The sequence below is a fragment of the Ruditapes philippinarum genome, unplaced genomic scaffold (genome assembly GCF_026571515.1).
Source record: "Ruditapes philippinarum isolate M1 unplaced genomic scaffold, ASM2657151v2 ctg1806_1_1_1_1, whole genome shotgun sequence".
Classification (NCBI taxonomy): domain Eukaryota; kingdom Metazoa; phylum Mollusca; class Bivalvia; order Venerida; family Veneridae; genus Ruditapes; species Ruditapes philippinarum.
In genome coordinates, this window is record NW_026852524.1 from 450,802 (window position 1) to 468,231 (window position 17,430).

The 17,430-nt window shown below is 31.3% G+C and overlaps 1 protein-coding gene across 13 annotated transcripts in view; it reads right to left on the minus strand.

The window, feature by feature from the left end:
* Positions 1–2,857: 2,857 nt before the first annotated feature.
* LOC132716014 (fibrillin-1-like) overlaps positions 2,858–17,430 on the minus strand; it is a 32,520-nt gene continuing 17,947 nt past the window's right edge. For 11 of the 13 annotated variants that reach the window (XM_060699160.1, XM_060699182.1, XM_060699213.1 and 8 more), the window contains 14 exons: positions 15,094–15,708; positions 13,924–14,046; positions 11,967–12,581; positions 11,149–11,271; positions 9,852–10,466; positions 9,097–9,219; positions 7,161–8,267; positions 6,931–7,007; positions 6,601–6,662; positions 6,000–6,168; positions 5,644–5,749; positions 5,134–5,165; positions 4,327–4,450; positions 2,858–4,162 (listed from right to left, as the gene is read on the minus strand). In XM_060699160.1, the coding sequence (XP_060555143.1) occupies positions 6,096–6,168; positions 6,601–6,662; positions 6,931–7,007; positions 7,161–8,267; positions 9,097–9,219; positions 9,852–10,466; positions 11,149–11,271; positions 11,967–12,581; positions 13,924–14,046; positions 15,094–15,708 (3,533 nt within the window). In that variant the 3' untranslated portion in view covers positions 2,858–4,162; positions 4,327–4,450; positions 5,134–5,165; positions 5,644–5,749; positions 6,000–6,095. The remainder of the gene's footprint in view (positions 4,163–4,326; positions 4,451–5,133; positions 5,166–5,643; positions 5,750–5,999; positions 6,169–6,600; positions 6,663–6,930; positions 7,008–7,160; positions 8,268–9,096; positions 9,220–9,851; positions 10,467–11,148; positions 11,272–11,966; positions 12,582–13,923; positions 14,047–15,093; positions 15,709–17,430) is intronic. The other 2 variants (XM_060699191.1, XM_060699246.1) reach the window with 2 other exon arrangements.

Below are 17,430 nucleotides of genomic sequence, written 5' to 3' on the forward strand. Positions count from 1 at the left end.
CCTACTGTTATTAACAAAAGTCCTCTTTACAAATGTTATTGTTAGACAATAAAACATTGTGTTTGTCTACCAAAGCTAGGGGATGGGATGGCATGAATATATATGGCATTTCTTCTCCAGTTATTTTATATTGTTTTCTAGACATAACAAATCAATCATAAAGACAAGTTAATTTTACCTTTGTTAGCAATAAAGATGAAGGATCACGTCATATTATGCGAAGCTATAATTTAGGACAACAATGCTAAATAAAATAGGGCAATACCATGCCTTTCTCTCATTTATAAGTACATGTTGTATATGTTTCAAGTAGAAATATGTATTTTGTTGCATTTTAGTATAGTTAGATAGTTTGTTCATAAAAGACGTGTGCAAAATGCACGTGATCATAAAATACATACATTCAAATAAAATTAAACATCACGTAAAGATCAAATATAACATCATTTTAAAGTAAAGTGACATATAATGATACGTCTTGAGATTGTGTTTACAATACATGGAGAAAGAAAGAAAATAAAGTAATATTACAAACAAGATAACATTTTTTTTTATAATTATGTCTGGGGATTAGCTTGATTTAATTCCCTGCTTTTAAATGCTTGTGATATAAAATTTCTCAAATTTAACAGGACTATAAATCTTTATTGAACTGATGAGTATGATAAGCGACCTTTTAAACACATTCATCAATTATCTTCATCGCATAAAGTTAAAACAAAAAACAACAGTAAACAAGCCAAAAACACAATTACCCACTTAACAGTTTAAATGATTATCTACTGATTTGAAACGGTAAATATACTATTGAACCTCTAGTAGTGTCTCTTTCAATTCACTAAATATTTCACCAATCATTATAACATTTAGAAAGTGAAAATCGAGAATATATATATATGTTTCATCATACTATACATTGTGTATTTGAAACTTCAATTATGTAACATGGCGTAAGTCAGACAGAATCCAGAAGCAGAACAGAAACATAAAGCAAAGATAGCAATTTAATGAAGCGGTTTGCATATATTCTCAGAAAAGTTTTGGTAATATTTTATACCCTATTAATCATACATAACACATTTCTCCGATAAAATCACGGCGTCTATTTGTTTATGACCATTTGCAAATAACTTGAATGTAATACCACTACCATAGACCGATGGACAAACTGATATATTATTTTTATCTCTGGAATCGAAACTCTTAGTTAATTTTATTGGCAAATGGATAATAGAAATCTTATTAAAAAAGAAAAAAGCACTATTTTTACAAGTATGATAAGTGTTCTTAAATCGAAAGAATTAGCATTTGAAGTAAAGAAAACATATGCAGTTGAAAAAACCCTAATTTTTCGTGTTTTTTTTATTTATTTTATAACAATTCAATTTTTAAAACCTTTTTCAATTTTTTCTTTCATTAACGACGGTGGTTGATTGTAGTCATGTTTCCATTTGACTTTATTAACGTTAAGCTAGTTATGTTAACACTTGATTAGTCTAAGGCCCTGGTTGTCTGTCCCTGACCGTTTGATGTACCTTAAAGTGCCGCTGCTTTAGAATGTTTGTGAGGTTACGTTCATACGTTACTCTTCCTTGTTCATCTTTTTTTCTCATATTCCCCTAGTCCGTTCAAAGCTTCTGTTCATTGGCCTGTATCCCTCGATAACTTGCATAATGCCCGACGACTTATAAACGGATCAAAATCATCCTTTGTTGTTTATTTTATTATTATATTCCAAACCGTGTGTCTTCAATTACAAGCAGTAAATCCTCGTTTCAAACATGATCGGTGTAATAAAATATCCGACCAAATCTTCAAATATATTTGAAATTTCAAAAAAAAGCAATATTTGAGCATGTGACCAAGATTTTAATATTATAGATTTATATTACATAAGAAGATGATTGTATTTTTGCTTACAAACAAGTAAGATACATGAATATCATATATTGTATATACAAAACTACATAATTTTGAATAATTCCTTCTATTGGTTTCAATAAGGAACTGTTCCGCGTTCCATGTCCCAACTAGTATGATCCTGACTTGATATTGCGCAGGAGGAAATCATAAATAAGAAATTATATTTGATATCATGACTTAAAGGTATAAACTTTTAATTCCATCATGTTGTTTTTTAACATTGTGTGCAAACTGTTTACTTTTCTGCACGGAAAGATTCTGTCATTTCTGGTTTTACAAGAGCATAATTATATGTATGAAATGTAAAATTACATTTACTACTATTTAGATATATCAGTATCGTTTATTTATAATATAACAGCACGGTCTGTTATCAGTTTCAGTATAAAATCAATCATTTCTAATTCTAGAACTTTTTGCGCGCACACATTGTGTTTTATATGTTTACTGTAAAGATTGATTATTCGTAACTTTAATTTTGTTGTGATTAATGCTTCCGAGGGATCACTTTGTTTCCAGATTTTTATGCTTCACAACAGCAGGTGTCAAGTGCTGTGTGGCAGCTGTAAAAAGTTGCCCCTTACTTCACTTCAGTGTTGTTATATTTTTCTGGTCCTTCGGAATCATTGATGCCAGCACTATTGAGTGTTGAGAATTGAGTACCGCTCAAGCCGGTGCTAGGCGGGCGTGAGGGATGTTGCACGTATTCATTATCCCCCATGTACAGACTTAATCAAACCGAGTCTGCAATTCTCTTGTAATTTTGTTGTGATCAATGCTTCCGAGGGATCACTTTGTTTCCAGATTTTTTTTTATTTCTTTACTTCCAGTTTATTTGCTTTTAAGAATCTAAAATTGAATCAGCGACAACGATTTAATGTATTCATGTAACTAGGTCTTTTGTTTTGATTGGTCATAAAAATTAAGCCAAACATTTGTTCAGCAAAATTTATTGACATTGCAGGTGATAAAACATTATACTAAAAATAATATAAAGAAAGCAAGCATTTTAAACAAGCATTTTTTAATTGAAATTCCAAATTACTAGATTATGTATCCCAGAGCATTATTTTAATACAAAGCCCACACAATTTGAGCGATGTCAGGCAAAAGGATATCCTTTTGAGATATAATACAGTAAAAACAAAACATTCTGACATTATTTATTTATAAGGTCAGTCATTTAAAGTACGTTAATATAAGAAATAAAGTCTTAAGATCCAAGTGTAGTAAACAACATTTTTATACTCAAGTTATCAAATATATTACTATATATGGTAAACATTGTTGTTAATAAGGACTTTCTGATCTAACACTGATCTTGTTCTTTCGTCTAAATACATTTTAAGAACTGGATCATAAAAGCAGTGCACAAAAATCTTTAATAAGTTTTGATTAGTTGATATTACTCGTATTGAACTGAATATGACTTATCAATGTTTGTATTAATATCAACACTAAAAATGTTTTATTAATTAATTCATGTCAAATAATTCAAACAGAAAAACAACAATATCTATACTAAGGAATATAAATCGTGAAGGCAAACATTTAACATTTCACTGTGTAACAATCAAAATTTACATAAAAACGGATACGTGCAATATGAGTAAAATAGTTTAAAGCAAAAATTTTATAAAGTAAAAGAAAACTGTTTAGAAAATTCTGATTCATATTTATTCATAAGTATATTAGATAGTTTTATACTAAAATTGTACCATTTGATATCAATTGTGACAACGGATAATTGCATGACCTTTACTTGAACAGCAAATTTAGTTAAAAAAAAAACAATTGATTGTAATTATCTATTTTACCAATCTCTATTAACAGCCTTAATCAAACAATCGACCTGCAACATTTTCAATTTTGCCATTTTTTGGCGTTCTAGGATTCTGTTTTTCCCAATTTTGTAAAACTTTTTTCCTATATATAGATATATTTTATATTTTTTTACAAATACTGATTACAACATTTATAATTAAATCAAAATTTTCTACAACAATCAAATTCATAAACAGTTTATAATTTATTAGATAAAACAGAAAGGTTTCTTAGATAAAGCGTTTACATGAAATGTACATGCATTAATGAGCATTTTTACAATGCATTTTCACTTTCATTTAGTGTGCTCTGTTCTAGCTCACTTGAAGAGATTTCTTCCGTAGACTCCCCTCTAGCGTCCAATTTTTGTGGTTCGTCTGCTAGCTCGTTCAGTATTGTAGAAGATCTTTGCTGACTAAAGTAAAACAATATAAATTTAGTTATATTACATTTTAAGAAACATACGTACTGTTGACATAGTTAAATATGAGTAAATCATTCTGTACAAGCATATTTAAAAAACATGAAATAACCTTTAAAATACATGAAATAACATTAAAAATACATGAAATAACCTACTTGTCATTGGTACTTGGAATATCAATTTTCTTTCTTTTCTTGCGTATGCAAATCCAAATTGTAACTGCTAACACAATATTTACAATGGCTGCAAGAACTGGGCCAATGTAAATCATCAGTCCACCTATAGTAAATAAAATATAGTATCCGATTGTTTCAACTGAAAAAGTGTTTGTTTTTTCTCAAAAAGCGAGAAATGACTGGATTTAGAAAGAAGTGGTTGGATTAAGCAAGTTTGTAAGAATCATCCGTATACTTTAGTCAGGAACGGAAAAATCCGATTATAAAATAGAAATTTTAAGATAAAAAACATAAAATACAAGTCAGAATATTTTAAATATTCACCATATATTCAATTCAAAATACAGAAAAAAAAATTCCATACCGTATAATACAAAAAAACTTGAGTGCACTCTCTTAAAACTTTAAGCTTTAGAATATGAGGGAAATCAAATGAAATTGGTCCCTTTACTAACAATGATACAAAGCGCATCATAACATATAAATATAATAGTTCTTAATGTAAATGAAATACAAGTGTTGCTTCTAAGCTAGAGCTCCCCAAAAAAGATTGTTTCTTTATTGAATGAAATATAAATATTGCTTGACGTATTTCACCTCTAATTGAAATGTATCCTACGTTGAAAGGTAAATACTTTTTGAACTATTTGTAAAAGATGTGTCCACTCAAACTAAGATTCTTTTTAATAAGATACCTTGATACATATACTTACTATATTAAAACCAACAAATAATATCAAAATATCTATTGTTAAATCACGATAATAAATTAAATCCAATAATTACTTAGTTTGGAGTTTTCGAAGTGCTGTATTTCTCTGAAATGAGAACAAAGAAGGAATTTTATGATATTTTTCGGTCACATAACAGTGTTTTAATTTGCTCAAATATGGGTCGTAAAAGTAGTTTATCGTGAAATAAAATACGCCGGTCTCAAATGACAAATGTTTTACAATATCAAGTACTTAAATATTGTAGCATTATTTCATTTTTCTGTATTTTCAACAATTGTATACAGGATTTTTAATTTAATCTGCCAATTTTTGTTGTGTTCATAAGAAAGCTGATCAGAACTTATTAAACTTATACGTTCCAACTTTCAAAGATAAATATTTATTAACAAATTTTTGCATTAATGAAATTTGTTATATGAGTCATGTTTAACTTAAATACTAAATGTCACATGTGATGTTTTGTCCTTGTTAAACTTAGAGTTGTCAAATCTAATGTCAATATCATTTCAATAGAATTATAAAAATAAAGGGAATAAAATAATTATAACAAATGACAACATACCGACAGCGAGGCGTGTTTCCATTTACTTGACAATAATATCCGGGTTCGCAGTCGCCATTTATTAACTTATGCAATTCACAAAGTCCGTTTCCATCCTCTGGCAAATCTGCAAGTCAAAATTCATCAGTAAAAATAATTCCGTAATTGTGAGTACATTAACAAACAGTATTTATTCAAAAAGTTGACATTTCTATTTAATGATTCTGATAGTTTTCTCTGTAGTAGCAACCACATCCGAACTTAAAAAGTGCGCTTAAAAAAGTAAAGTAAACACATTGGAAAAAGCGTAAAATAACGCAACATATAGTGTGTTATTATTTCGAGAATCTTTTAAAAAATAAACATGCATACTACACCTAGTTTCGCTAGAATATTTTCTCCGTTAAACTGCATTTCACTCCATTCAACAAGACTGACTGTCCTTTGTAACAATATTTCTCTCTCCGAAATGCTTAAAGCACTTCTGTTAAACGAACTGTATAACTTACAGCAATCTCAACTTTGTCATTTTCTTTCCCTGACGATCTAAAATTAAAACATTATTTTGTCACTTTTTAAAGTATTCAACGTATATTTTGTTTTACAAATTTTGCCCGCACATTCTTCAGCTCTGCGATCCCTTCCCCTCATCCTTATCCCTGTGTTGGTCGATTTATCAATTAACTTCTTTAATGTTTTTGTTACTTTTCTATGATTCCCTTTATTGAATTAATTGTGTTTATAATAACCCACCGTCCGTGTTTTGCCCCTGTTCCCTCTCCTGTGTTTATTTGGTGCCCTGTTTGGTTCTTTGCCGCTGATCCTGTAGTTTTGGGTGAGTTCATAAAATGCTGCCTTCCCTCGTTAATCTTTGTCTTTATATAACTGAATGATTTATTTACTTGGAGAAGTTGTTTTTTCAAATCTTGATTAATATAAAGATAAGTTTGATCAAAATACAATGGAGGAAGGACAAACCTTATCTCCTGTAGTGCCAGAGTGAAAGGTGTCTCGATTAATTTCGTGTAGAATGTGTCAAGCTGAAAAAAAACGCATGAAGTTTCAATGAAATCAGGTAAAGCATTTTGTACGTGTGTGTCGTCTTCAAAATATACCAAGATTTCTACTTTGATAAGATAAATTCTATACATAAGAATTTATCTGCAGTAATATAGCAATACAGCAAGTTTGCTATAATTTAAACATGTTTCCGCAGTCTTTTCATTAATGATCAGCATACATTTTACACCATAATCAGTTTCTGTTTGGCTAAAAGCAAAATTATTATCAATAATCATATAAACATACCAACTGTTCCACTTCTAAATTTGTTGATTCATTAACAATTAATCTGAGTGTTAAATTCATAAAAGGTTCTTCTGTTTCTGAAATAAATAAAATAATAAAACATGATACATTATGTTGATATATTACAAATATGTGACCATCTAAAATAATATATTAAAATCTTTGTAAACTATTCATATTTAGGAGCAGATATTTTTTCAGGTATTTTAAACAGTTATGTCTAAACTTACTATAACAGCTGACTCCGTCTTCATTGAGTACTTTCCCCTCGTCACACCCGCATTTAAATGAACCCTCTGTGTTAGAGCATATCGATTGACATTCCCCATTGTCTTTTGAACATTCATCGAAATCAAAGCATGTTGTACCATCTTTTTGAAGTACATAACCAGCGTAACATGAACATTCAAATGACCCGAAGTTATTAACGCATGTCTGGCTACAATTGCCATTGTTGATAGCACATTCATCGATATCCCTGCAAGTGGAATTATCCACAAGGTTAAGTGAAAATCCCGGTTTACATCCACAGACATATGACCCAACAGAATTGAAACAGGCCTGTTCACAGTGGCCGTTATAGTTACACTCATTAACGTCATTGCATGCTTGATTATTTTCCTGAATTTCAAAACCCTTTAAACAAGTACATAAATAAGAACCTTGTAAATTAGTACAATTGTGACCGCAAAGTCCATTGTCAACTTCACATTCATTTATGTCAGCACACGTATTAGTTATTGAGTTGAAAAAATATCCGGCGGAACACGCGCAAGTAAATGAGCCGTGATTATTCACACATATCTGCTCGCATTCATCATTTTCAGCTTCACACTCATCTATATCATCACATGTAATATCGTCTTTGTTGAGAGAATATCCGTCGGAACAGTAGCAAGAATATCCCCCTTCTTCGTTTCTGCATAATTGTTCACACGAATGGTTGCCAATTTTACATTCATCAATGTCCACACATGTTATATTGTCTTCCAGTATAGAGTACCCGTTTTCGCACATACAATTAAACGAACCGTCATTATTAGTACATGTATGGTCACATCCAACTTTCATGGTGACACACTCATCTATGTCCATACATGAAACATTGTCATTTGATAACCCATAACCCTCAAAGCAGTCACAAGCGAAGGAACCTTCTTGATTGTTGCATATCTGATCACATCCGCCATTAGCATCGGAACATTCATCTATGTCATTGCAAGAAGTCAAATCCCGATCAAGAAAATATCCGACTTTACATCTACACTCATATGATCCATTCACGTTGTGGCAATTATGGCTGCATCCACCATTATCAGACAGACACCCATTTATATCTGGAATTCAACATTCTTTACAACCAGAATCTAAAAGCATTGTGATTTCATTTACATGTACAATGTTTTTTGAGAAAATGCGGCGAACCAAGGTAAGCTTTTACCGTATTTATTTCATGTTAACATAAAGGGGCCTCCGAGGCCAAATGGTTAAGGTGGTTGACTTCAAATCACTTGCCCTTCACTCTGTGTGTTCGAATACCGACAAGGACTTTGGATTCTTTCATGTGGGAAGCTATCAATGCAGCTACTGTATTGGACGTCGGTGCCTCTACTCAGGTGCCCGTTCGTGCCTGAAATAATGCACGGAATGGGCACCTGGGAGCAAATCTGGAATGTCGCCATATGACCTTAACTGTATCGGTGTGACGTCAAACAAACAAAAAATCTAACATACACTCGGAAAGATTACTTAATACAACATAACCAATAAAATGTGACTTAAACAAACTACCTATGCCATCAATTTATTAAAAAAACATTACAATTACATTACATTCTAAAATTAAATAATACTGTATGAATCATGTTTTTAGGAGACTATTTTATCAAAATGATGACATTTACAATTTGTTCTTTTCGAATAGTTTACGTTATCTATTTTATTAATTCCAATTTAACATTACTTATATTTTATTGATGAATTTATCTCAATGGATATTTGCATATCACTAAATATATCTTGATTCACAATCACATTCATTTCCCATTCTCGACATCCTTGATGACATCAATGTTTGCATATATGATATAATGGTGTAAAGGACAATCAAATGTTACTCATAAGTCTCTGTCTATGTTTTTTTTAAATATAGTGTGGAGAACTTACCATTACAAGTTTTATTGTCGGTGTCCAAATAAAATCCATCCTTACACTCACAAAGGTAAGCGCCAGGTGTGTTATGACACTCATGATCACATCCAGAAATACCTGATCTACATTCGTCAACATCTTGAGAAAAATAATAATCAAAGTAGTGTTTAAGTTATAATTCGTTTAATATATCAGTTATTTAGAAAACATCCTTTTGTGAAGGCATCTTTTATAAAATGATTATGGCTAAATGTTTTAATAAAGCTAACAATCGTATTATTTTGAAAATCAAACATGACAAATAAAAGAGATTTAATTGTATCACTTCTAACAAGAAGAATACATAAGTAAATAGACTGGCACTTTTAATTATACATTTTTATTAAAGTTCTAAATATAAAGCAAGAACAGGACTATCAAAACAGCAAACTTACTGAATCCTTAAATATTTATTTCAATTGCGTTCATTAAACGCAGCCAGCCTTTCCTTGTTGATCTTGTTTATTATTTTTCAAAAGCAATGTGTACGGTTTTTATATGTCACATTGTATAAGAAAAAACCTGTTCTCTCAATATATATATATTACAAATTATTATCGCAAAATGTTTCACTAAATTTGTTATAAAAACAATGCAATTCAGTATTTTATACAACGATAGGTTAAAACTTTCCTTATTTCTTCTTCAATCTAGCTAAATATGAAAAGAAGCAAATGCTACATTTTTTCTTCTTCAAATTTTATATATAACTTTTAGTGTAATACATATACCTAGGCAGTTTCTTCCATCATCCGTTGATAAATATCCTAATCGACAGTGGCAACTACATGATCCGTTGGTGTTCAAACATATCTGCTCGCATCCACCATTTGCGCTTTTACATTCATCAATATCATTACATGACATATTGTTGTTGTTGAGGAAGAAGCCATCGAAACAAGAGCAAGAATATCCCCCTGGTACGTTTCTGCATAACTGTTCACACGAATGATTGCCTAAATTACACTCGTCGATGTCCACGCATGTTGAATTATCACCCTGAATAGAGTACCCATTGTCGCATAAACAGTTAAACGAACCGTCATTATTGGAACATGTATGGTCACATCCACCGTTCTCAATTTCACATTCATCTATGTCCACACATGAAACACTATCATTCAGTAACGAATAACCCTTAAAGCAGGCACAAGCAAAGGAACCGTTTAGATTCTTACATATCTGATCACATCCGCCATTAGCTTCATTACATTCATCTATGTCATTGCAAGATGTCAAATCTCCACCAAGAGTATATCCGTCTTTACAGCTGCACTCATATGTCCCATTCCCGTTGTTACAATAATGGCTGCATCCACCATTATCAAAAGAGCACTCATTTATATCTGAAATTAAAATATCGTTTCTATCGGATTCAAAAGTAAGAAATTCAAAGCAAGCGATTTAATTCAATATATGTAAGACATCTTTTTTAGGAATAAGTACGAACCAAGGTAAATAAAATCGTATTAATTTAGAGTTTACTTGCATAGATAATTAAACACATACTACAATTAAATAAACATAATATGCATCTAAAATAAACTGCATTTTGTATATACTCATTAAAATATATTACCTTTATCCACAAAAAATGGAATAAAACTGTATTTATCATGTCTGCAGTAGAATATTTCATATCATATTGATATTTACATTTTATTTTTTTCGAGAATTTTACATTATTGATTTCATTAGTTCCAATTAAGCATTGCTTATGTTTCTACAACGTCGGAACCCCACGGTATATATTCCGTACATACTACGGAATATATACCACGGATGTTTCTATACACAAACATCTAAATGTATATTTGCCTATCATTATGTAATGTCTTGATTCTGAATCACAGTTCTTCCCACCTGATAACTCTCGCTATCCTTGCAGACAGACATGTTTCCTTTTTTATATTTAATGTCTGATATAAAAGTTTAAAGTACAATGAAATTTACTTATTCGTTGACTTTAGCTTTTATTGAAATATGGTTTGGAGAGAAAATCGAGAATTGGGAGTTTGTTGAACTTACCATTACAAGTTGTATTGTCGGTATCCAAATAAAATCCATCCATACACTTACAGTGGTAAGTGCCAGGTGTGTTATGACACTCACGATCACATCCAGAAATGCCTGATTTACATTCATCAATATCTTGAGAATAAAACAAATTAAAATATTGTCTGGTTGTTAGTGATTTTAACAAGCATTATATATTAATAACTGTTTAGAAAACAAACCAAAATACAAAACTCATATTTAATGAAAAGAAAAGAAAAACGGACTCTCTTAAGAACACTTAAACGACACAATAAGAAAATGTTGGTGGCCCGGTTTGTTTTAGCCTGTTCATGGACGGTGGTGGCAATCATCGTCAAATTATGGTGAAATCATTCTGTTTTAATGCTTTTCAAAAATTACAAATGTCAGAAAAATTTTAAGATGTAAAAGAAATGTATTTGTATTATTTCTTCTGAGGATATGTATTTTTTTAGTAAATAGAATTAAATATAATTCTAAATCGATAGCAAAAGTGTTTTACGATTGGCAAGGTTAACGAAAGAGCCATCTTTTATACATTTTTTTTTAAAATATCGAAATGCAAAATGTAATGTGAACGCATATTTGTCGCATTGTTTGATTAAAACTTGAGCTATTTATAATTTCATGATCATCAATAATTATATCTGTTAAGAGCGAACCCTCCCCCCCCAAAAAAAAAGAACTGAATATTTATCATTTTTTTCTACAATGATAGACTATCGCATTTATGATATGGTCCTCACTATAGCTTAATACAGGGGCTTATATTTCAATTTTATAATAAAGTAAAACTATAGTATTTATACCAATGCATCTTTTCCCGTCTGTCATCAAGGAATATCCTGTTTGACAGTCACAAATAAAAGAGCCGTTGATGTTCAAACATATCTGTTCACATCCGCCATTTGCAATGTAACATTCATTAATATCATCACATGATCTATTGTCGTTGCTAAGGGAAAATCCATCAAAACAATAGCATGAATATTCTCCTGGTTTGTTTCTGCACAACTGTTCACACAAATGGTTTCCTACCTTACATTCATCGATGTCCACGCACGTTGAATTATCCCCCTGAATAGAGTACCCATTGTTGCATAAACAATTAAACGAACCGTCATTATTGGAACATGTATGGTCACATCCACCGTTCTCAATTTCACATTCATCTATGTCCACACATGAAAAGCTATCATTCAGTAACTCATAACCCTTAAAGCAGTCACACGCAAAGGAACCGTTTTGATTCTTACATATCTGATTACATCCATCATTAGCATCGGAACATTCATCTATGTCATTGCAAGAAGTCAAATCTCCACCAAGAGCATATCCGTCTTTACAGCTGCACTCATATGTCCCATTCCCGTTGATACAAATATGGCTGCATCCACCATTTTCAAAAGAACACTCATTTATATCTGAAATTAAATTATCATTTCTATCGGATTTAATATCAATATTCAAAAGTTAGAAATTCAAAGCATGCGATTTAAAACAATATATGTAAGACATCTTTTTAAGAATTAGTTCGAACCAAGGTTAATAAAATCTTATTAATTTAGAGTTAACTTGCATAGAAAATTAAACACATTGCACTACAATTAAAAAAACGTAATATGCGTCTAAAATAAACTTCCTTTTGTATATACTCATTAAAATATATTACCTTTATCCACAAAAATTGGAATAAAACTGTATTTATCATGCCTGCAGTAGAATATTTCATATCATATTGATAATTACAATTTTTTATTTTCGAGAATTTTACATTATTAATTTCATTAATTCCAATTAAGCATTGCTTATGTTTCTATGCACATACATCTAAATGTACATTTGCATATCACTATCTAATGTCTTGATTCTGAATCAGTTATTCCCACCTGATAATTCTCGTTATCCTTTCAGACAGCCATGTTTCTTTTTTTATATTTCATGTCTGATACAAAGGTTTAAAGTACAATGATATGTTACTTATTCGTTGACTTTAATGGAATAAAACTGTATTTATCATTCCTGCAGTAGAATATTTCATATCATATTGATAATTACAATTTTGTAATGGGGGATGTTATATTATATGTTATAGAAAAGATGCCGAATAGATAGAACTAAAATACCACAAGCACAACAATAATGCCGTGCTGAACGATCCTTAAATTTAAGGATCGTTCAGCACGGTATTATTGTTGTGCTTGTGGTATTTTAGTTCTATCTATTCGGCATCTTTCTTTTTGGGTGGTTCCAGTATCCCTCACTTGAATACTGTTGAATCACCCTTAGGATATGAGGCCTGCTTTTTAAAGTTGTCTTTTGACGTTATATCTGTGATATGCAGGCTTCATAGCCCTTTCAAAATTCCATTTCATTTAGTTCCGCCCATTGTTTTCTCGTTTAGGGCACACGCATTTTTTTACTTAGGGACCATATGCCGCTTTTCATGGCATAACACTAACGTGTCACATTTAAGGTTCCATGATAACCGCCATATGAACACATCTGCGGATGTTTCAAAATTCAAAATTTTACCAGTTCATGTTAAATGTTGAATTCTGCTTAAGCCGGTGCTAGGGGGCGTGGACGGTAGTTTGCACTTGACAGTACCGTCCATGAACAGGTTCAATCAAACCGAGCCTGCAACATTTTCAATTTTGCCGCGTTGGGCTTTCTTTAGGGATTCTTATTTCACTCTATTTTTTTAGCTTTTATTGAAATATGGTTTGGAGAGAAAATCGAGCATTTGGAGTTTGTTGAACTTACCATTACAAGTTGTATTGTCGGTATCCAAATAAAATCCATCCATACACTTACATTGGTAAGAGCCAGGTTTGTTATGACACTCATGATCACATCCAGAAATGCCTGATTTACATTCATCAATATCTTGAGAATAAAACAAATAGAATGAATTACTGTTTGGTTGTTTGTGATTTTAACAAGCATCTAAGTAAAATAGCCTTATTTGTTATACATTTAACAAGCATCTAAAACTATCAATCAATGTATTTGGAACACTACAGATTTTTTTTTGATTTTTTTTATCAGAATAATTTTTATAATTTTAATGGTTGCATAATTATAACAAAATTTATGGTTATGATTATTTGACATAGATATTAAACAAACACGGTAAAGACTGGTTAAAATCAGATTTTATAGTATCTGACTGATGATATATACATGTATCAGGAGTCTTTCAAATTTCTTTTCAGTCTGGATATATGCAGCAGGACAATCAAAATAGGCTCTTTACCATGTACATGCATATAAATATAAATAGTTCGCATTAAAGTAATATAATTCTGTCAGCACCTATGTATTTTATTGTTTTATAAAAACGTACAGCAAAACATGTATGAGAAATTTTATTGCACTTATTATTTAATTTAAATGGAAAAAATAGAAAAATAAATAAAAATAATACAAAGATAGATTTAAACATTCCCTTATATATACATACGTCTAGCTTAGTACAGCAGCAAAGCAATCTTTATAACTTTTTTTTTTTATTATGCCAAACATATATACCACTGTGCTACCTAAAAGACAGGTATTCATTTTCCTTCCTTTTACAGTATGGCCTACTTACCAACAATATTGGTATAACTGTTAATGAGTAATGAAATAATTTGTGGTATTGATTTTACGGCATTTTATTATATTTTTGGTTTGAGCTCATATATATATTTTTTCTTTGAGTTATTTAAATAGATACCTTAAAGAACACAGCAAAACAATGCAGACTTGGTAAAATTGAGTCTGTTTATTTTCTTTCATAAAATAAACTTGTTACAAGTTATTTAAATAACGTGAGGCGAATAAGAAGCTTCTTTATGCTCAATTAAACTCCTGTTATTCTCTGAAATGATGTAGACAAATAAACATTAATATATACAATTGCATTTATGTAAGTTTTCGTGTGAAATTTACCTATGCATCTTTTCCCGTCAATCATTAAGGAATATCCTGACTGACAGTAGCAAATGTAAGAGCCGTTGGTGTTCAAACATAGCTGTTCACATCCACCATTTGCACTTTTACACTCATTAATATCATCACATGATATATTGTCGTGGTTGAGGGAAAATCCATGAAAACAGCTGCAAGAATAACCTCCTGGTTTGTTTCTGCATAACTGTTTACACGAATGGTTGCCTAAATTACATTCATCGATGTCCACGCACGTTGAATTATCTTCTTGCAGGAAGTACCCATTTTTGCACATACAATAGAACGAACCGTGATAATTCTTGCATGTATGTTCACATCCACCATTATCAATTTCACACTCGTCTATGTCAAAACAAGAAACGCTGTCATTCATTAAAGAATAACCCTCAAAGCAGCCACAGGCAAAGGAACCATTTTGATTGTTACATATTTGATTACATCCGCCATTTGCTTCGGTACATTCATCTATGTCATTGCAAGAAGTCAAATCCCAACCAAGAGCATATCCGTTTTTACAGTTGCACGCAAATGTTCCATTCCCGTTGTTACAATTATGACTACATCCACCGTTATCAGATAAACACTCATTTATATCTGGAATTTAAAAATAATCGCCATTTCGATAAATATAATAAATTCGGTGTGATTGATGCCATCTCTAGGAAGTAAGATCTAAGGTCAATAAATAAATATATAATAAGTAAGCTAAGACCATAATGATAATAAACTACTAGGTATCACAAACCATAAACTAAACACTGAGAGAAATCATAAATTGTGAGTCAATATATAATACCCTGGGGATTATACCTGAAACTCAAGCATTTTCCACAAAAATACCGTATTCCTCGAATCGCGAAAAATAATATATCACGCAAAAAAAATTCAATTAACCAGTAATACTATGAATTCATTGAAGAGGTGCACCCTCGGCAATAAATCCTTTTTTTAAAGTACTGCAAAGTTCATTTATATTTATAATCAAGGTGAAATGCTTGGTACATTGTAATGATCATAAAATGAAACACATAAGGTACGTTGTCGAAGCCTTACTTGTGGGTCGAGCTAAACCTAGACTATAAAGAAAAAGAAAGAACATTAATCTAATCTCCAATAATCATTAAGTATCCATCCTGGTTTCTTTATGGAGCGTTTTTGTCTCTGTTGTAGTTTTAAGATGAATTCATCAGTCCAGAAATTACATATTTAACCTGTACTGTAAACATAATTAGATGGTTTATTCACAACAGAATAAGAAATGCTTTGGGCTGTTGACATGACATCTTTTTTGCCGTTTGATGTTCCTGAAAAAGAAGTTGATGTACAAGTGTTAGAGACATGTAATGGGGAAGAAAAACTATGCAAAACATTTGACGGACTTAATAAGAGTGAGAAACTGTAATCTAACGTAGATTTTGAAACTCTAAGAAGAAAAAAACATCAGAGGGGGCAATGGTTAGCATAAATCAGACGAGGTTGGTTTGTAAAAGGACTCAGTGGTCCTACATAAAGTCATTTCCATAAAGAGAAAAAAAGGTTCCTATGCAAAACCCTGATCTTATTCTTCATTTCATAGATGGAAATTCAGGAGGCAGGTTGGCCTGTGACGGTGTAAACAACCTTCTCCCATCTATCAGCAACTTTAGATTTCCCTCTATAAGCAAGCATCTTCTCCCATAAAAAATGAACGGTTCTGAACCGTGATATAGTCTCCGCTATATTGAAATTTGTATTTCTTAGGGTTGGTGGGCATTGTTAATTAAGCTCTGAGTTATATATAGTCACCGTCTACCGTTGGGCGTTAAATGTCATGGTTGACAAATATGCAGCCTGACCAGAACTCATGAACCCTCGGAACACCATCCCGCGGCTTTACCAATTGAGCTATCCAGACGTTCTGATTGGGTGTGGGCGGGATTTCTCTGCATCACCATCTGTGTTTCGTTACAATTCGTACCATAAACACCATCAATAATGAAAACGCCGTACGGGCCCAAATGTCGTTTGGTTCTTCTTCAATCTATGAAATGGCTATTCATTTATGTAAAGGATATAAACAAACACATTGATAATTTATATAATAAATATCTACAATTTCTGGTGTAAACTATAGAAATATATGTATCAAAGTGCCCAAATATAGCGCCAAAACACATAAATGGTCAATGGAAAAATACATGATAATAAATTATAATGAATATCAACAATAACCTGTAAAGGCCGCCTTGATAATTTGAATAAAGTACAGCAATTTCTGGCGAAAACCAAAGAGATATATTCATCAAATATATTATGCGAAATATGATTTGTCCATAA